The sequence below is a fragment of the Ovis aries genome, chromosome 3, assembly GCF_016772045.2.
Source record: "Ovis aries strain OAR_USU_Benz2616 breed Rambouillet chromosome 3, ARS-UI_Ramb_v3.0, whole genome shotgun sequence".
Classification (NCBI taxonomy): domain Eukaryota; kingdom Metazoa; phylum Chordata; class Mammalia; order Artiodactyla; family Bovidae; genus Ovis; species Ovis aries.
The window spans coordinates 63,213,933-63,235,193 of NC_056056.1; the positions used below are offsets into that span (position 1 = coordinate 63,213,933).

Below are 21,261 nucleotides of genomic sequence, written 5' to 3' on the forward strand. Positions count from 1 at the left end.
TAAGCCTCTTCAATTTAAGAAAATTATCAAAAACCAACCAACTAAACAGGACTAACTCAGCTTCTTCTTCAGGAATTTTCTGGGCACTCACTACACAAAGATTCTTGGATAGAGGCCCCTACTCCCAACTTGCAACCTCTCAGGGGAAAGCAAGTAGGTAAACAGAAAAATTATGTAAGTTAAATAACTGAAATGTTGAAAAGTAACACGATACAGAGGTAGGATGATAGACTGTGATCAGGTTATCATGGAAGGTTTTATGTGGCCATTAGGCTCAAAATGTTAGTAATCAGAGATTGGAAACGAAGGGTTTTTAAGGACTAATAAGTAATAGTTTGGCTGGCTCCTATGGTTTGAAAGATAGTTTTTAGGACATGTGCTTTTAAAAGCATCTGATTCTATCTTGCCCATAATAGCTTAATGCATGCAGTCAGATCCATGAAGAACCTGTTATAATGTTAACGTAACACATGAAGCATAGTATGCTAACTGTGTTAGATCCTGGGAGCAATGAGCTGCCCTCATCAGAAACTCCCGCTCTGGGTATGGTTAGGCGGCACTCCAATCAGCGTACTTTACAAGCGACTATTAGAAGTCCTTCTGTTATCCACGCTCAACCCATACAAAAGGCTTTGCTAATTACCTTAGTAAATGTCAAGTGTGTTTCCACTGGTACCGTGGCTTGCTAATATCTTGATGCAGACACAGATTCTTATTTGTTCAGTACTAGATTCAAGATAGGTGTGCTGACTACAAACAAGTCACAGTTCATTAACAAGGTGACAAGATCTGTAGCTTGTACTTCTGTGGACAGTACCCAAGATCTGACTGCTAAATGCACTGCTGTTCAGCTATTAGCAGAGAAGTCTGCTTGCCTGATGCTGACCAAAAGGGTGATAGAATTTTGCCCCCAATGTTTGAGGCAGACGCTACTGCTTGCTAATGTTTAATCAGATATTCCGTGTAAGGCAAACTGAGTATGAGCTTTGTTTTTGTATTAAGCAAGTAGTGGATCCCATTATCTGCCAAAGAGTCTGAGAGGTAAATGACCAACTAACTGGCTGTCAGTGTGAAATATAAGTAAAGACGTCTGGTACTTTTAACTTACTTCCAAATAATATCAGTCAATCACCAATACCTATTTATCAAAGCAAGTTTATTATATTACTTATTCCAGACAGATAATGAGGCTTGTGTGTACAACTAAGAAATTAAGACAATTCAAATAAAAGGCAGGAAAATTAATATGAATTACACAAACAGCTAACTAGAAAGGAGCAGCAGCTGCATTCATTTTACATTAATACTGTGAAGTGATGTAGCACCATTTACCTCAAATATATCCTAAGTATTTTTTAAGGTAATTACTTGGGTCCTTGCTAAAAAATGCAGCAATACATTAAAAAATTAGAGCAAGCCTGATGATAATCTTATGTTCAACTAACTTCAAATATAAAACTCCAGAAAAAAATAGGAAATCTGGGAAGGCTCTGACCTTGTACAATTCTTTTAAAAAATCCTAAGGAAATAGTTACCATTTTTGAGACTGGCTTTTTTCTATTGCTTGCACTATATTCATCACTATTATCATGACTTAAATTCCAAGCTTTGGAAGGTTCAATAGGTACTTATTTATGCATTCATATAATTTATTAAAAAATTTTTTTACACTAAAGTTCTATTTCTTGGTCTGTTCAGTCTGAACCAATGGAGGAATAAGAAATTTAAGGCTACCAAATCAAAGGATTAGCATCTTTAATTATTATTTTAGGATCTTTAATTATTAATTCTGCTTTTTACCATTTCTAATGATTATTCTAAGCTATTCTACTCTGATCATTCCTACACTGAAATTTGTTGGTTTGACCCTGTTAATGAATTGAAGTTAACATGAAGACATTTATAAATCCAATCATAAGGCTTTTTCTAAATACTGATAAAGTTTCATCTGAGATATATAAAGAAAACTTGAAAAGAGAAATTCAGTATTTCAGAGTCTTTCATTAGCCCACTTTACTAGTTAAGAGCCACAGTACATTTTCAGAAATATACCACAGAAAAATCTTAAGAAAATTCCAAAGTTTGGGATTATTCAATCCTGTAAAGCTGTGGTCCCTAACTTTTTTTTTTCTTAGTGTCATGAACCATTTTGAGAACTGATGAAAGTATGAACTTCCCCTCAAAAATATGCATATGAACAAAAGCTTCTTATATATATTTGCAAGGGATTCCCTACAGTCCATGATCTTGCAAGTTGGGAGTTCCTATTTTGAAGTGGTGGACACCGTGGAAAATAAGTTTAGCCCATTTTGACACTGTTCGTCTTCACTTCTCTGTTCCTATATAGGACAGTAAGCATTTTAATGTTACCAAATTGCTGTCTTAAGACAAAAATTCTTATTGTAAACACAGTCTTGTAAAATCCTCTTCCCCTAATTTTACAAGGTTTTAAGCCATGTATCCTGTCTCTCAAATTAGTTAAATCCCTAAGGTTTAAACTAGCAGATAATCGTTTCTTTGATATATTTTATTCTTTAGAGCCAGTCACTGAAAAGTAAGATTAAAATTTAATACTGTCATGAAAATGAATGTGTTGTCCACATACAGAACAGGTTATTTGACTTTATAAAATATATTTCTAGTTATACTTGAAATAAAACACATCTTAGAATCAAACACATTCACCTAGTGCCTCTGAACACAGCACATAATCACAGACCATTCCTTCCCCACCTCTTAACTTACTTGGAACTCCATCTCCTACCATGATAACAAAATGTACAGCTGACCCTTGCACAATGCAGGAGGTAGGGGTGCTGAACCCCTCATCCCAGTTGAAAACACCTGTACTGCTAACTCCGTCTCAAAAACATAGGAACTGATACATGACTCACCCAAGGGCAGGAAGATGAAAGAGTTTGGATAGAATCAGGACTCAAACCCTAGTTCATTTGATTCTACATATTGTGATCTCCACCTACTTAAAGATCTGTAAGATAAAAATACAAGTACTATATTTATTGAAAAAATATGTATAGGTAACATATAGGACCTGTGTAGTTCATACATATAGGACGTGTGTAGTTCAAATCTGTGTTGTTCAAGGGTCAACTGTACTGATTGTTCTACACACTGTTTGGGATAGAAAACACTTCATTTCTGACCAAACCCACCATCTCAAAAGCATCTCATCAATTCCCCGAACCAGTCAGCAAACAGGTTGAAGAATGCTGTCTCTGAGGAGTTAAACACTCGGCTATGTCTTTAACCCCATGTCGAATGGACACTTAAAACAAGAGATATGACTATACTACAGTACAAAGGTTAGGCCTGTTGCTTTCTTATTAAAGAGAAACTCCACTAGTTACTCCAAAGAATTGGTTACATAGTAGGTGAAACTTGGATGTATGTATGAAGAATTCTTAAAGCCCTTAAAGAAGTTTTTAATGTTTTGAGTCACATGACAATTATTCAGTCTTTTCCTAATCATGTACTTTTGCTCAAACAGAATATTTATAAAACAAAGCTCAAAATACCTGAATAAAGGAAAAGGGTCAGCTAAAAAAAGTTTTGCCAAGGAAGCTACTATTTGGTCATGGGATTTCATTCTTGTCTTTTCCTACGTAAAAAATAAATAAAGGAACAACCATTGTTTTCTCCTTGCTATTCTTTAACTTTCACAAAGGAAAACTTAGAAGTAAACACTAGAATTTCCATTTCAGAGATGTAGGCAGGGGTCAGGAACAGGAGGGGAGAAGGATACTGCTTTCTGACAATCAGAATTCAAGTTATTTCAGCTCAATGGTAAAGGGCTTGCAAGAAAAAATGGACTATGACTCCAATGGCTAAATGGCATCCCGTGTGTCCTGTAAACTATACAACTAAGGGCTTCTCCCTGCACTATTCAAATGTACCATTCTGTTTTTCCTACTAGACCTGCTAAATGGTGAGTGCAAGCTGAGGAAGGTAATATATACCAGCATTCCTGGCTGTGTAATCTATACATTTTCATTTTAATTCAAGCATAATCCATATTTAAAAAATTAGACTAAAGAGAGACAGTAAAGGTTTTAAAGTTTTCTCTTTGAAAAGATGGTATCTTACAGTACATACAAAAATACTCTGAAAATACATACGACTTCATTTACAAAACACTGAATCAACATATTACAAGAATTACATGGTTATGGATTTCAATAAATGGAGCATGCATTCATGAAACTTAAAAAATATTAAGAAAAGGACTGAAAAAAGCAGTGTAAAAAAAGACAACTCATATTTAAATAAAAATTACAAAGGTCCTGAGCCAATTAATGGTTGGTAACAATGTCATCAAAAATGCCTTTAGGTCTCAATAAAATCCACTGCTTATTTCTGCATGCCTAGTCCGTGAAGAAACTGAAGTTGTGGGGGTACGTAATGGTCAGGAATTATCATGCCAAGTTAAATTGTACACGTCAAAAATACAAATTTGCCATACTTAAAGTATCTTTATTGTTGATGCCGGATTGAGTTGCTCCTCAGTAAAAAATACCAGTCAACTAACAAGAATGGCATGAGATAGGTTATGTAACAATTTCACCATTCATATACTGACTTTCAGTATTCTGGTTATATTTTGATTCTTAATAAAGATGCATTTCAAAGGCCTCCACAGGAGGCAAAATATAGAGAATTTATGGTGCCCAACTCTTATGTAATCACTGGACTAATCCTCCCTGGTAACTATGCAACATTTGGACAGAAAGGCACAAAAAAATAAAATTTAAATATTTCATGTGCCAATCTGAGAAAAAATAATTTAAATCAACAGAACAGACAAAAAGTACATCTACACAAATGAGGAAAGCAGAAAAGATACCTCACATTCATTTATCTCAGGTTTCACAAAGTGGCTTCAATGCTAAAGTAAATGTGTTAACATTTGGAAAATTACAAGACTTTTTTTTTCTTCAAAATTTTCAGTTCTATACAATGATTACAACGTAAGACTTAAAAAAAAGGGGGGGGCGGTGGATATTTCAGGACTTGTTTTATGAGTGTCCAAAGAGCCAAGAACTGGTTCCCATAACAGAGAAACAAGCATCGAAAGTTAAGGCAGTAAAACCTCCAACGCAAAGCCATAAGACTGCAGATGACAATTTGATAGCAGGTGATCCTCAGAGAAGTGTATGTAGCAATCAATGAGAGAATGCTACAGCATCTGCAGGTCAAAGTGTGAGAGTTCAAAAAAACACTTCAAGGTCGTTAGGCGGATGACTGTAACTTTCACCTTATCTTATGTGTGACAGCTCACTCTATTTTTAAGAGTGGCTGCATCTATGCCACTAAATGATTGCATATTCACTTTAGTAAGGAGGCACTGCTTTTACCGATTTAGGGTCAGCCGAATGGAATTTTTGATGACACGGATGTTATTTGCTGGAACTGGAGATGATGAATCTGGTAGTTCTTTGCTGGGCAGTCTCTGTTAGAAAGAAATAGAAACAAAGAAGGAAAAACAAATACATATTATAAAGGTCCACTGAGTGAACAGTAACAAAAGTATGCGTTTTTTGCCAAGAGCTCTAAGTTCCTATACACTCAAGTATTCGTTGAATACTTTTTCCCAACGTTCATAGGTACTTCTTGTTTGGGGGAATTAAAAATAGGTGAAAAGCAAAGGGACGGGGAAAGGGCAGAAGTGGGAGGGCTGTATGAATAAAAAAGAGGGCTGTGTAAAATCAATCGACACTTCTACACTGAGAAATGCACAAAGAACAAAATCCTCCTCAGAGTCAATGGTAAAGAGAAACAGGAAGACTAAACACGAAATTCTCAGGGTGCAAGGTGAGAAATGAGTGTGTGATACAGAGGGAAACTTGATATCGAGTTATATCCCTCAATTAGTTTCTGTACAACATTCATGGAGAATAACCCAACTTGTGAAGTAATTAAGTTTTTAGGAAAACTGACTTTGCAGTCAGGGTAGGTAACTTTAGTGATGGTACAATTCAGCAACATCTCTATGAAGGCTTTTGAAGGCACTGAAGATGATTACATAATGAAGGCAAGTCTATGAAACTGAGAAACAAAGATAGAAACCTAAAATACAGATAGTTGTGTGATGGAAACAGTATGTTAGCTTCAAGTCATTACGAGAAGACTGTAAGAAGTAATTCTCCTTTCACGTTACCTCGGCTAAACCATTACATCATACGGGCATCCATTAAAAAAACACAAAAAATTTCAGACATGCATAAAAGAATAAAAAGGATGATGAAGATGCCACAATGAAGACTCAGACATTATTAAAGTTTTGCCATAGTTCTTTGGGTTATACCCCTTGCCCTTTATGCTTGAAATCTTTTAAAGTAAAACTCAGACATTTCATTTCACACTTTAATATCCACCTCAAATTTTTTTTTCCATTACCATACATTACATAATTATACACCTCTATTTTTTGTAACTCGCTCTTATGTTAAACTGCACAAATTCTACAACTAATAGAAAGTATGAGGACATTTTCTATTTTGCTTTAGAATTGTCAATACATCCTGAAGAATCTGGCAGGGTGACAGTTGACTACAATGAGAAACACGAGAACCTACATTATTAGCTAAAATGTTTAAATTAAGATTTAGGGGCTCTTTAGGTCATGTTTCAAAGATACTCACTCTATACACCAGTATATTTGGTTCCTCCAAAATACTAGTAAGTATGGTCTCCAACTATCAAGCCTGATTTTTATCAGTAAGCAATGGAGTTCAACAAAAGACTATCAAGTGTTGGTAGGAATTACTGTGCTGAGCACTAAACTGCTTCTTTAAAAATAAAAACAAAAGTTGAACATACCTTGAATAAATCATGAAATCTTAGACAACTCCCTCTTTTCTAGACTTTTGAGATACATACACATTTAGGCTCATATACTCTGCTATTTCCATCCCCAACTTCCAACTACACTGCTAATGTGGAGGACACAGACAAAATCTTACTAACGCTTTCTTTCACCTAGTGCTAGGCTCTTCTTAATGAGCTTTTTGTACCTGTAGATTACCTATGAACTCGTACTTGTGTATTTTACTTACAAATCAGACTGTTACCTTTTTGCGTGACGTATCAATAGTTGGAATAGGCATACATTCTCCTCCAATGGCATCCTAAAAACAGAATTACATACAAGTGAAGATGTTCCTATATGCAAATATTTATTTCTACATGATATAAGCCATAACTAAAAGTTAAGAGATAAATCTGATCTACTTTTGAATATAGTACTCTTCCTGATACATGGCTCTTTAAGCATTTTTAAGCACAGTATTAATATACTTACTACTGATTTTCTTTTTCTGTCTTCAGCAGCACGTGATTCCTTAAACGTTGATTCAAGTCGAATAAACTAAAATATAAACATTAAAATGAGGTGCTATTATTACCTATTAAACAGGTACTATTTATTTATAGGTGTTATTTATTACCTATAAAACCATATAAGTCTATATAAAATGAGAAACTAATTAGTGACCAGGCTGATGTCAAAACTTTTACAAATAGGTTTGGTGAGCAAAGATAATTTAAATCAGATTGAATTTAACTGACACTCTTAATTTCTACAGTTTGATCTACTGAGATGATAATAAAATACTTATACCACCACCTACTGGAGGCAGAGGAGATCACCATTATAACTCAATAAATATTTAGTTACCAATAATGACTTTTACGTAAGCCAAGGAGAAACTCAGACTAATCATTCAAATTTTTAGACACATTATTAATTCGAATTCAGAATGAACAATTAGTATTATCCTATTAGGGTTAGGTAAATATTCTTTTTAAACGGTCAAATCCTAATGCAATACTAAGGTAACTATGAAGAACTGTGAGCTTCTTTAGCACTATTTTAAGTTTACTTCGAAAAAATAAATTCACTACAGAATCACCACTGACTCTGTAATCCTACCTTTTCTATGTCTTTCAACCTCTTAGAGGACCCATCTACGGATGGGGAGTGGGGTCTTTTAGGCGTAACATTCTTAGTTACATTTGAGATCCCATTTAGATGTGGCTGCCCCTGGACAGGGTTGTGAGGTGTGACCCTAGGAATGACATTTCGTCCTACTACCGTAGGAATGGTACACACAGCCGGGGGTGATACAGCTTTTAATGCAGCGTCGACTTCTGAAAAGGAAAAAAGAAAGGTTTTAGTAATTAAATACAGATGTAATAGAATCGTTAACTAAGAAAAGTATAGATACCTACTTGCACCAATGACAGGAATAGATAGCCCTTGAGCTGGCGGGACACTCAGTGGCTTTTCCATGATTACAGCAGCAGGCTCAGCATTATTCCTATAAAAAGTGTTAAATTATCATTATTAAATTATTTAAATAGTATGTATTTAAAACCTTAACTAAATGTTTAAATTACTTCTTTCAAGTACTCCTACTTTCACATTTCACCAAAGGAAGAAAAAACAGTGGGGAAAGGAAGAGGACCCAGTGAGAATTAACAGCAAAAATTAAAGAGAAAACCTGGACATTTCTATTTACTTACCTATTAATATTCCCATATATTCATAAACCTAGACCACTTCCCACAGGATTACCACAAACTGTCAAGTAATTCTAAATAAGAAACTGACTAGTAACTCACAAAATAATTTTTTTTTTTTACAGTTAAAGATATTTAGCAAAAGTACACAAGTTTACATTATCCTCAAATAAACTGAAGACTGAAAGGAAAATTTTGAAATGCAGACCTCTCTGTCTCCCCTGAAGGAGGAATATCAGGCTTGGAAGGCTTGTTTGCAGACACTGGGGAATTAAAAGGTGTTTCATTATCAGTGTCTCTGGAGCTGTCCAAACAATTGCTATCCAGAGATGATCTTTTGGATTGAGGTCCACTTGAACTTCGGGTGACATCAGATAGACTTTGCTGAAACAGGGGAAAAGCTTTTAGGATTTCAAAATGTAAATGAAAAAAAATGGTTTCAATTCTGAAGTACATATAAAACAAAAGATATTTTGTGATTAATGAAGGTTAAGATTTTAGTCCTAGATTGAATTGCCTGTACTTTCCCAAACCTTCTCAATAGGGTTGGATGCTGTAAAAATGCAGATTTGGGCCCAGGATCATGTGTCTGGGTTCAGACTGGAGAGGTGAGTACAAACTCACCTTTTTCTTCTTCTGAAGAATTTCTGCGGGAAGGTAGTGATGAAGTTGTTTTTTTTTAACATGAGTTGCTTCAATTTTCATTCCCTCCTTTAGCATGTTTATATTGTTTGCCTGTCTGTACACTGTAACAAAAGTCAGTATGTTAAAATGGGAAACTCCTTTCTAAAGAAAAAGTGCTATTTTCTTTTTCTAAAATACAAACATTCAGTAACTCCACATTACTACACAAAAACACATTCTTCTTACAGAACAAATACTTCCAAAACATTTTCACAACATCACAATCCTTTTCAAGTACTGACTAGTTTCCTCATGTCCAACTTCTAAGACTTTCCCATAATCAAATCAAATCTCACTAACAAAATTAATGTATGGAAAAAAGTTTTCCTAAATCTTGTTTTCTGCTATTTTCCCTAAGGGCAATCTCTTCTCATTACTACCTGCCCAAATCTGAGCTAACCCTAATGCCATATATACAAGATGCAATTTAAGCTCTCCTCCTCCATGAAGCTTCTTTTACTGTATGAGTCACAGACTGTCAGACATGGGAAACCATCTACAAGTACATCTTTATCATCCAGGTAGGTAAACAAGACTCAACAGCCTTGAATGCGCTGCCAATACTGAAATACACATAGCCCCAGATTCCCACTCTAGTGCTTCTCACCCTTGTAAAAGAGTCAGTTTTATTAACTATTATATAAATTATTTAGTGTATGTTAACTGTGAATACTCATATGATAAGCTAACTGAAGAGAGGGGTTTCTTCTGCACAGTATCTACTGTGAAATGCAAATTATATAATCTCTTAGGGCCTCAATATCTCTATCTGGAGAACATTTTATATATCTGTAATAAACAGAGATTCCCAACCCCTTCCTTTTGGAAAAAAAAGAGTCCAAATTAGAATGGAAAAATTTATATCTATGTTTTCATTCCAGATTGCTTATAAAACCCTTAGGAGTGCATGTTCAATGTGCAGACTTCTGGCTCCACTCCCAGAGCCTATGATTCAGTAGTTGTAAGGTGATGCAGAGAAACCTGCATTTTCATAAGTATGAGTGCTAGTTCAAAAGAAAAACTCAGATGAGCTAACCAAGAATATTAATAGTATAAATGTAGTTTCCACATTATTAAGACAACCTCACATTTATAACAAATATATTAAGATATTTCACAGAGATAGTCTTAGAAGATGTGAAAGATTCTTTTCACTGATTTTGAAACATATTCAGTAAGCCTGTACTGACTGATACTTATTTCATGTAAAATAAAACTCAAAGAGCAAGTAATCTTTATGACTTTGGTTATAAATACTGGCTGTACACACTAAAAATCACCTATAGAGTTTCTTTAGTCTTTTTGTTTTAAAAGTTAATAGTCACATGGTATAAAACTCAAAGGGTTCATGAGTATACAGTGAAGTTGCCTCTGTTAGACACACCCAGTTAGTTCCTTGACCTAAAAGCAATTCTACCAGTTTCTTTTATTAAAAACTATATATCCTTCCAGAGAGAGTCTATGATTTTTAAGCAAAAATGCATGCATTTCTTTACTGATTTATATAAATGACACTATACCGTACCTACCAGTCTGCACCTCCCACCTCCCACAAGAGGTCAGGTAAATTGTCTCATCATGCCTTTACTTTTTTAAGGGCAGCGCATAGTTTCATAATATAGATGTTTCATGTTCATTTAACCAATTGTGGAACTTTATAAAAATATAGCTAGCCAGATCCGAGACAGACGATACTGTATTACAGCCAAGGTTGAGTGCCACAGCTCTATGATGACGAAGTCTTACCTGTATCAGTAAATGACTGTATATCGTATGTCAAGTCTATATTAACACTTTCTGCATTTTCTACTCTCCGAAAAATTATTCCAAGGAACCACATTGATACATAATTGTTGCTATAAAATAAAATTTAAGAATTTCCATTAATTTTTAATAATTTTACAGATGCTTTTTGATAATTAAAACTTGGTCTCTATGGAAGCACAAATACAAATTTCAATGGTTTGGCCAAATTCTTTAAAAAAAATGCTAAGTTATCCTGTGTTATTATAAAGCAGATTAAATGCTTTGAAAATGACTAACTAAATATGTATTTAAGGATGCTCCAAATACTGTGATGGAGATTTTGTTGAAGTCTGTGGGCTACCAACATAGCATGTACTTGGTTGGGGTTTTTTTTGGCCTCATCATGTGGCTTGTGAGATTTTAGTTCCCTGACCAGGGATTGAACCTGGGCCCTGGGCAGTGAGAGTCAGAGTCCTAACCACTGAGCCACCATGGAATTCCCAACATGTACTTAGTTTTAATGCATGATCACTTATGCTCAAGTATACAATTTATCATCCTCCATCAGTGCCTGTTACATAGCAATAACTGCTATGTAACATGGGAATCTTATAAGTGATCTTAAATATACATATGTCAGGTAACATTATTTAAGAAATAAAATATTAAAAAATAATTAACTTACTCTTTATGATGTTCCTTATTTCCTGGGAATGACTGGGGATTTACATGGGCAAGAGTAATAAATTCATTCCGTTCCAAATTTCCCACAAGTACACGTATTTTAGATTCTACTAAGCCAACCCTAAAATAAAAACACAGACAAGAATTTTCAATGTTAAATGTGGAAGCTATATCCAAGTAAACCAAATAGCATATTAGCTATGATGATTTTGTTGTTCAGTTGCTAAGTCGTGTCTGACTCTGTGACTCCATGGACTGCAGCACACTAGGCTTCCCTGTCCTTTACTATCTACCAGAGTTTGAGCAAACTCATGTCCATTGAGTCAGTATGCCATCTAACCATCTTATCCTCTGCTGTCCCCTTCTCCTCCTGCCTTCAATCTTCCCCATCATCTGTGTCTTTTCCAATGAGTTGGCTCTTCTCATCAGGTGGCCAAAGTATTGGAGTTTCAGCTTCAGTCCTTTCAGTAAATATTCAGGACTGATTTCCTTTGGGACTGACTGCTTGGATCTCCCTGCTATCCAAGGGATTCTCAAGAGTCATCTCCAGCACCACGGTTTGAAACCATCAATTATTTGGTGCTAAGCCTTCTTTATGGTCCAACTGTCACATCCGTACACGACCACTGGAAAAACCACAGCCTTGACTATACAGGCCTTTGTCAGCAAAGTGACGTTTCTACTTTTTAATATGCTGTCTAGCTTTTCTTCCAAGGAGCAAGAGTCTTTTGATTTCATGGCTGCAGTCATCATCTGCAGTGATTCTGGAGCCCAAGAAAATACAGTCTAGCACTGTTTCCATTGTTTCCCCATCTATTTGCCATGAAGTGATGGGACCGGATGCCATGATCTTCATTTTGTGAATGATGAGTTTTCAGCCAGCTTTTTCACTCTCCTCTTTCACTTTCATCAAGAGGCTCTTTAGTTTCTCTTTGCTTTCTGCCATTAGGGTGGTATCATCTGCATATCTGAGGTTGTTGATATTTCTCACAGCAATCTTGATTCCAGCTTGTGATTCATCCAGGCAAGCACTTATGGTGTATTCTGCATATAAATTAAATAAGCAGGGTGACAATATACAGCTTTGAATACTCTCTTTCCCAATTTTGAACCAGTCTGTTGTTCCATGTCCAGTACTAACTGTTGCTTCTTGACCTGTATACAGGTTTCTCAGGAGGCAGGTAAAATGGTCTGGTATTCCCATCTCTTTCAGAATTTTCCAGTTTGTTGTGATCCACACAATAGTCAAAGGCTTTAGCGTGGTCAATGAAGCAGAAGTAGATATTCTTGTGGAATTCCCTTGCTTTTTCTATGATCCAAATGATTTTTGGCAACTGGATCACTGGTTCCTCTGCATTTTCTAAATCTAGCTTTATACGTTCATTAAAAAAATTCAGTCCAATGTATTAAGAGACCCTGTTTAGAATACCATTCAAGTAAATGAAAAGTTACTTAGTGAATTCTGTTTCCTTCCCTTTCTTTTTCAAGAAGGACAGATCTATTTAATGCATTCTTGATCTAAAATACTGCCTTTTAGGGCCATAAAACAGTCATGACTGGAGCATGTATGTATATATATGTGTCTGTACAGACATTATGGTTATATACTAGGTATCAGAATCATTCAAATGCCTCACAATTTTGCTTAAATCTGACTCGAGAAGTGACAAATAGCAAAAGTCTGTGCATATATCCTTATGTCATTTTCAATTCTGAAACATTAATTTGGTAGCATTTCTTAAAACACTGATACTCCATGGTCAAGTACAACAGTCACTATGATATTTAATAATTGAAAAGTAAGAAAGTGTTTTAGAAATGATAAAGCATCATATAAATATGTTATCATTACATAGTAGGCAGAGAACTTGAAATGCCTTACCACTCTAGATGATTTTCTTCTGTTGATGCACTGGCAGTCAATACTATATAATGTCTGTGAAGAATTTTCAGCAACAATTGGGGGGGAAAGCCAGAAATTACTGTTAGAGTCTGCCTTTCCATCATTACTTTTTCTTTCTCCCTCCCAATGAACAAAAAAGCTAACACAGGCACACATTTATGAAAATTAAAACATGCTCTGATTTTCACAAAATTAATTCTAGACCCTCTAATTAAAAACAATTCACTAAAACCAAAACCCCACAAATACTGGGTTGATACTACTAGAGTATAGACTTTATCACCCAGAGTTTCTGCTAACCTATTCTCTACCTCACTTGAACTATTCAAGTGACAACTGTCACCTATTATGTATTAACTTTGTAAGTTTAATATTCTTCCTTACACACACACACACACACACACACAAAATGCAAAATTTCAAATACCTATACTTTTGGAAAAAATTTGGTGGCTCAAGTAGTTTGGACCAATCTGATTTCCCCTGAAGAATTTCATCTGTGACTGCAAGACCTAAGTAGAGAAAGAAACACAGATTCTGAAAACTCAGCATCACAGATCCTGTATTACCCTTCCCTCAAAGCTCTAACCCCACCAAATCACTAAGTTAAAAAAAAAAGTATAAATTTATTATATTCTTTCTTAGAACACAAAAGTCAGTTTCAACCAGACTGGAGTGGCTCCATTTTTGGCCTTTTAATATTATCACATACTCTGCAAAACCAATTACTGAAAAAATACACATTTGAAAGAATTTTTAGAAATAAAAGGCATAACTGCAATAGAATAAAATTGTTGTCAACCAAAACTTGTGGGAATATGTATAGGGCAACAGGGCTAACAGGTTTACCTTGTTTAAATTCTTCTACCATTACTGTTCGAGTTGATGTGGACACATTATACGTAGAATTCTGTTGTGGGTAGGCAGGGGTGATTATGGGCATGAGATGATACCTATCTGATGGATTTACCTGTGAAATTAGAAGCAGAATAACTGATCTAGTCTCCTATTTCAGTTGTCCTCACTTCATTTCCCCACAAGTCTGAAGAATATGAAATATATTTTAATACTACATTTCCTCAATTCTAAGAAAAACATTTCCCCTCCCCAATTACATTAATTTCTGAAGTCAGATGTGTATGATAGTCAAACTTAAATTGATGGTACACTTTATAAACAATGGTCTTTTAGAACCAAGGAAATATAATAGTAAGTGCAAAGAGGATTATCTGGTCCAATGGTCCTCTATCCTCTTTCCACACCTTCCCCTTGGTTACCCAGGAATGAGTACTCTAAAAGCAAATTAAAATGCAAGGGTAGAGTTCTGCTATTGTCAGACCATGAATCTGCTTTAAACTGTACTGCAAAGTACATGTTTTATATATGTCAGTATTTTATTATTAGTAACTAATTACTTGTAAGACAGCTTTAAACCACAGATGATGACATCCTGGTTGATACAACCACTCATCAAGTCTTACACGGGTTATTTTTAATGCTGTAACATTTGGATCAGCATTGGAGACACAAATTATCTGCACCAAAAAACACAGCAGAGGGAGGGAAAGGACTATAGTCACATAGAAGGAAGATGAACAGGAACAAGGGGAATTATCCTTAACTAGATTTCACTTTACAGAAGTGTCCTTTTCCTAGAAAGCTTTAATAAGTTACATACCCGAGGATCCCAAACTGGCAAATTCAAATTGCTTTCTTCCGGTTGCTTCAGCAGCACAGGATTTGGCCATTCCCTAACATGAAATAGGAAAATAAACTCATGTAAGACCTCATTTCAGGAACTACATGAAATGTTAAAAGCTGCTTATTTTAAAGCAGTGATCTCTGAAAGGGCAAATACTGCTTTGCCCATTAACTTTAACTAATTTAAACCTGAATTTTTTCTTTCCTTCTCATTTGCTTTCATGGACTTAACTCTGATAATTTAGTAACAGCAACAGCTAACATTTATTGAGAATACTCCTAACAAATACATGGAGCAGCTATGGTTATCATCTCTATTTTACAGAGGAGGAGATTTTAACCTATATAGAGCTAGTAACTGGCAGAGCAAAGACCACTCTCACTAGCTACAGGCCCACATTTACAGACCCCCAAGAAGAAAGCACCATCTGGTATCCCATCATTTCCTCAAATTTGATGTTTAAAATTTAACTTTTAAAAAGAAATGTAAGACAACAGAAAAAGTATACGCATAACTCTTAATTTCCAAATGAGTATACACATAGGCAGAAGTTAGTAAGCAGAGAAAATATGTACATGACTACTTACCATTTGGAAAAAACTAAGAAGAACTTATGAACTAAAGTAGAAGCTGCTGCATTTGGATATAATTGGCAAGTTCTTGCAACCAGCATTGCCCAGGAGACACCACCAAGGAATCCCAGCATGTTGGAATAAATACCACGTCCTAGAAAATTAATACAGTTGTTAATTATTGTTAGGACCTACTATCCATGACATTCACATCTAAGGAACAGTTTGAAGTTTAACTGCTCTCCTAAGATTTGCTTGGAACTCTTTTCCATCATAGAAACATTAAAATCAACAAGCAGACCTTCATGACAGGCTCATTCTTGTTAGTAACCCTAAGTCACTCATCTTATCTCCTACCTTGCCCTCCAATACAGAGTGCTATAAGGTAAAAACAAAATGTTAAAACTATCACTGTAGGTTCTTCCTTTAAAAAATTTACTGCACACCTATTATATACTAGACTGCTGATGATGGCGATAAAGATGATTAAGATGGTTCTGCCTACAGAGAACTTGAAAATAAGTAAGGATTTTACTCTTCAAGTTCTAACTCATTCTAACTCCCTAGTTGAAACCTAAGATGTAGAGTCAGGGGCTTTTAGTTTTCATCTATGGAAGAAAAGAAGAGTCACATCTGAAAAAGAAATAGCCCCTCCAAAACGTACTGTACCTCAATCCCCCAGAGTAGTTTCCTATGTCTGTCTACCATGAACAACTGAAAATTATAATTTTATAACTCAAGGTAAAATTAAAGACTGGATACTTACGTTTTGCCCATAGTTTAACTGCTCTTAGGGTGAGTCTGAAAGTTTCTTTATTTGGCACTAAATGCAAAATTTCATCAGTAACTCTACATCCTGAAAAACATAAAGCATTCATTTTTCATTATGCAACAAATTCCAGTTAATTCAAACAGCCTTTTAACTTCAATTCTCAAATGCTAAAAATATCAAAGATAATAAAATATGAAGTTTAATTTCTCCATGTAAATTTAGCCCTTATATAACAGAAATCACTTTGCTTATAAAGAATCACACAGCACATGGGTAATGCAATCTAATATTAAAATAAGAGATGAATCTGAAATATATTATTTTTTTCCACATCTGGCTTTACTGTTAGTCAAATGCCTCTAGGTTAGAAAACTATTATTGCTTTAATGCAAACCTTGTCCACAAATACTGTAATCTATTGCTGCTCTCTGGAAATATAGCAAAACACAATGATTAAGTTAAAGAAGATACTATAAACCAGTAGTTCTCAAGGTGTGGTCAGTGGACTCTGGGGACTGTTAGGTCAAATCTATTTTTGTAATATGAATGTGTCCTTTGACTGTTTCACCATGTTAAATTTGCACTCATGGTGTGAAACCAGTGTTGGGTAAAACTTCTGGGATCTAAGCAGTGAATCAAAGCTGTGCCAACAAAGTGTATTAGTAGACAATATTATCTTCACCACAAGTTTGCAGTTAGAAAACAGGAGAGGAACTTGTGTGGTGATGTCTGAACGTGTTCAAGGTAAGCTAACTATGTTCTTTTATTCAGGGAACATCAGTTTTAGTAGGAAGAATGATTGACAGACAACTGTGGTTATTCATTTTTGGGTATTTAGCAGACATTTCCTAAAAAAATGAACAAAATGAGCCCCTCACTTTTAGAAAAATGAAAAAAATGAGCCCCTCACAAATGATGAAATTTATTGAAATAAAACTTGAGCTTTCAAGTAAAAATCAGAATTTTGGACAACTAGTATTTGCTACTATGAGCGTGACAGCTTTCTAAGACCTAGGCTTTTCTGATGAGATTGGTGGTGACAGTGATGAATGTGATTTTTAAAAAATTATTTTATAGTAAAATGTGTGTTAATATTTAGAAGACTCAAATTAACTTTGTGAGCCAGTATTTTCCACATACCTAAGGCATGATAAGACAGAATCATGCATGGGTAAAAGATCCATTCAAAGAATCAGACACACCAATATATTTTAATGTAACAAGCAGACCTTTTATAACAGTGTACAAAAGTTAACTGATAACAGTTTCAGGTTCTATATTCTAATCAACACATAAAAAAGATCACTTTTAATTCATCAGAAAAGGGAACAAATTACTGATGTATGCTACAAACATGGATAAACCTCAAAAACATTACGCAAAGTAAAAGAAGCCAAACACAAAAGACCACGTATTATATGATCCCATTCATATGAAATATTCAGAAAAGGCAAATCTACAGAGATAGAAGTGGTTGTCGGCAACTGGAGGTTGAAAAGGGGAATAACTGCAAATGGGTAAGAGGGATCATTTGAGAATGATAAGAAATGTTCTAAAATTCTACTGTAGTGTACAACTGTGAATATACTAAGACTACTAAATTATACACCTTAAAAAGATAGATTTTATAGTATATAATTATACGTGAATAAAGCTGTTAAAAAGAAGCCTGCCATTCTCACACAAAAATATATCTATATTCACTTATAAATTTATTACAGCTATTTTTAAATGGACTAAGTAAATACCTTAAAAATTTCTCAGTTTTTATTTCTAACATGATATATTGATAAATATAATTCACGTAAATGGAAGATCTTGGGGTAGGTCCTCAAAAAATGTTTAGAGTGTAAAGGGGTCCTGACACGAATAAGCCTGAGAACCACTGCTATAAACATTTCAAATCTGTGTTTTATGATGGTTAAATGTGATCAGATTACTTGTATAAAGAAAAGTACATCATTTTAAACTAAGGCTAATTCTTGTAATAGTTTTGCAAAAAGATCTCTATTTGTCCAATTGTTTTCAAGCAGGTTTCTGAAATTTCTTTTTAGAAGCTTACCATTTAGGCTGCGAATACACCTTATATCAAGGCTTCTCAGTCGAGAGTCATCTCTTAGATCTAAATTTTCTGATATGGTCTGTATTGCCAATCTTGCAAAGACTAAATCAATCTTTGGAAAAATGAAAAAGAGAAATATTACTTTTTCTCCTAGTCCATTCTTCCTCTCTTTCCCATCTCAAAAATGTAAAAAGTTCTAATTACTAGTTTGGTAAGTTCTACCAAAATTTCCAAAGGCCTATGCAGGCAACACCACATTGGAAAATCACTGCAACGTTTTGGGAGAACAGTTTTCAAATGAAGGGAAAGCATTTTAATTTTGCCAAGCATTTAAAAAATAAAAAATCAAAACCATATGAGTGAAATTTCTAGATAAAGATGGTAGATTCAACACATTTACTTTCATTCCCTCTTGAAAGCCCACTGAAATACTGGCAAAATTTTGTTTTGTTGTGTTCTAGTGTTATTGTTTTTAAAGGCATAACCTACTAGGTCAAAGAACACAGTAGGAGACAACAGCAAAAACTATGAAAGCTGGAAAACAAATGTTGTTGGACAAATGTAACAGACTGAGCAGATCTAAGAAAGCACAAAAAACGTATATAGGAAATAAGGACAAGAAGCTGTAAATAAACTCATAAATAAAAAGGAACACTAAAAGAATAAAAAAGCATTCTTAGAAAATAAAAGTATGATGGCAGAAATGAACAAAAGAAAAGTTTAAAAGATGAGACAAGCCCAAAAAGGAGAACAAAATACGAAGACACAGTTATAAGCAGGAAGGAAGAAGTTTGTTTGTTTGTTTGTTTTTTTAAAAAAGGCAATCCTGGGGGTACAAAAATGTTAGGAGTTCCAGGAGGAAAGAAAACAAAGGCAGGAAACACAACAGAATTCAATACAATTTCCAAGAGCTGAAGGACAGGTATTTCCAAATCAAAGGAACTGAGTGCCTCAGCACATTTGTTTGTAAAGACACATGGCAAAACAAAGTGTATTACCATGAATTTTATAATGATGAAGACCAGGTGGCAAAAAGAAAACCACACAGTGGCCAAAAAGACAGAACAGGTCACATAAAAAGGATGAGGAATCAAATTGGTTTCACATTCCTCAACAGAGTATGGGAACTAGATGACAAGGAAGCAAACAATGCCTTCAAAATCCTAAGTAAAATTATTTCCCACCTAGAACTCTATACTTAGCCAACATATCAATTTGGTGTGAGAATAGAATAAAGACATTTTTAAACGTGCAAGATCTCAAAAATATGCGCTCTTTTTAGGGAAGCTGGTGGATGAGTGCCTCTAAAATGAGAGCAAGTCAAGAGAAAAGAAAACTAGAGAAGCAAAAGGAAATCCCAGGATCAGTGAAGAGAGAAGTCAGGGTGACAGCTGTGTATCACTAATGGAGACCAGTCAGAGTACATCTGAATAGATGAGAACAATCAGTGAGACATTTTCCCAAGATATTAATGACAGAACACCTGAGAAATCCAAACCTATTTAATGGAGATTTAGACAACCAGGAGAGACTAAGTTTGAATTAGTAAAAGTATAAAAATCAAGGAAACAAAACACAGAACATTAACTTCCGAGAAAACAAGTCACATAGCAAAGAATGGTAACCTAGTACATTTTGTGCTTAGTTTTGAACAGTATTATAAGATGATAATAACAAAAACAATCAATACTGCTCTAACTAAAACTATAATAATATAATTATTTTAGGAGATTATCGGAATGAGATGGATGTGTATAAAAATAACGGGGGCAGGGATAGAAGAAGTTGGTTCACCTTCCATGGTGAGGAAGGATTCCCCATGACTAGACTATTTGATTCCTTAAAATATGGGCCTATGTAAACCTGATTTTTAAAAAATACAAAACAGTACCAAAAAAACACCCCATACAAGTTAAACAGTTCAACTGTAAAGTCAGAAAAATAGATAACACTTACTTCAATTCCATCAAATTCGAATTTTATAACAGGAACAAAGGCATCTTCTACAGCCTGCAAAAGAAGAAAACAATTACAAGAAATAAGGTGTAATCTTTTCTCTGTTCTTTCCAAATGCCAATAATGTGAATACTTTTTCTCCCAATTTCTAACTCAGTAGAAAATATGAAAATTTTCTTGGTTTCTCATTCTAGGTAAGCAAGCACTTCTACATTGTGACTGTGTTATCTAAGATATGCAAGATATCCATCGGAGTAGTTATCTAAGTTATTATCCTTCTAAAAATACTCATCAGAATCTGGTAGGGAAAAATGCTATCATTTGGGTATTTACTATTTGTTGGAACTTAAATTGAAAACTGATTATTTACCAAGAGCACTAGTGTAAAAAATTAAAGTATCAGATCTCATCACTAATTTAGCAAAAAAATCTATGCAGTTTGGATTTAGTAGGAATGTTTCTCTAAGCCCTCCTAATTTCTCCACCTAATGAATTCTTAACCTCCTCCTCCATTCCCAGAAACCCAAATAACAAGATCCTCTGAGCTTCACCTTATCCAAGCACTTGAAATTACAGCAAAACCGTTTGTTGGACTTGCCTGGTGGTCCAGTAGTTAAGAATCTGCCTGTCAATGCAAGGGAC

At 34.8% G+C, this 21,261-nt stretch overlaps 1 protein-coding gene across 6 annotated transcripts in view; it reads right to left on the bottom strand.

Moving 5' to 3' along the window:
• Positions 1 to 1,139: 1,139 nt before the first annotated feature.
• PAPOLG (poly(A) polymerase gamma) overlaps positions 1,140 to 21,261 on the bottom strand; it is a 31,517-nt gene continuing 11,395 nt past the window's right edge. For 2 of the 6 annotated variants that reach the window (XM_060413876.1, XM_042246116.2), the window contains exons 6-23: positions 20,620 to 20,673; positions 18,664 to 18,775; positions 16,596 to 16,685; positions 15,845 to 15,983; positions 15,234 to 15,306; positions 14,405 to 14,525; positions 13,983 to 14,067; positions 13,535 to 13,588; positions 11,654 to 11,773; positions 10,969 to 11,078; positions 9,163 to 9,284; positions 8,747 to 8,922; positions 8,248 to 8,336; positions 7,949 to 8,166; positions 7,319 to 7,384; positions 7,089 to 7,145; positions 5,373 to 5,467; positions 1,140 to 2,339 (exon numbers count right to left, since the gene is read on the bottom strand). In XM_060413876.1, the coding sequence (XP_060269859.1) occupies positions 2,300 to 2,339; positions 5,373 to 5,467; positions 7,089 to 7,145; positions 7,319 to 7,384; positions 7,949 to 8,166; positions 8,248 to 8,336; positions 8,747 to 8,922; positions 9,163 to 9,284; positions 10,969 to 11,078; positions 11,654 to 11,773; positions 13,535 to 13,588; positions 13,983 to 14,067; positions 14,405 to 14,525; positions 15,234 to 15,306; positions 15,845 to 15,983; positions 16,596 to 16,685; positions 18,664 to 18,775; positions 20,620 to 20,673 (1,821 nt within the window). In that variant the 3' untranslated portion in view covers positions 1,140 to 2,299. Of the gene's footprint in view, positions 5,468 to 7,088; positions 7,146 to 7,318; positions 7,385 to 7,948; positions 8,167 to 8,247; positions 8,337 to 8,746; positions 8,923 to 9,162; positions 9,285 to 10,968; positions 11,079 to 11,653; positions 11,774 to 13,534; positions 13,589 to 13,982; positions 14,068 to 14,404; positions 14,526 to 15,233; positions 15,307 to 15,844; positions 15,984 to 16,595; positions 16,686 to 18,663; positions 18,776 to 20,619; positions 20,674 to 21,261 lie in introns of all 6 variants that reach the window. The other 4 variants (XM_012170869.5, XM_012170864.5, XM_012170877.5 and 1 more) reach the window with 3 other exon arrangements.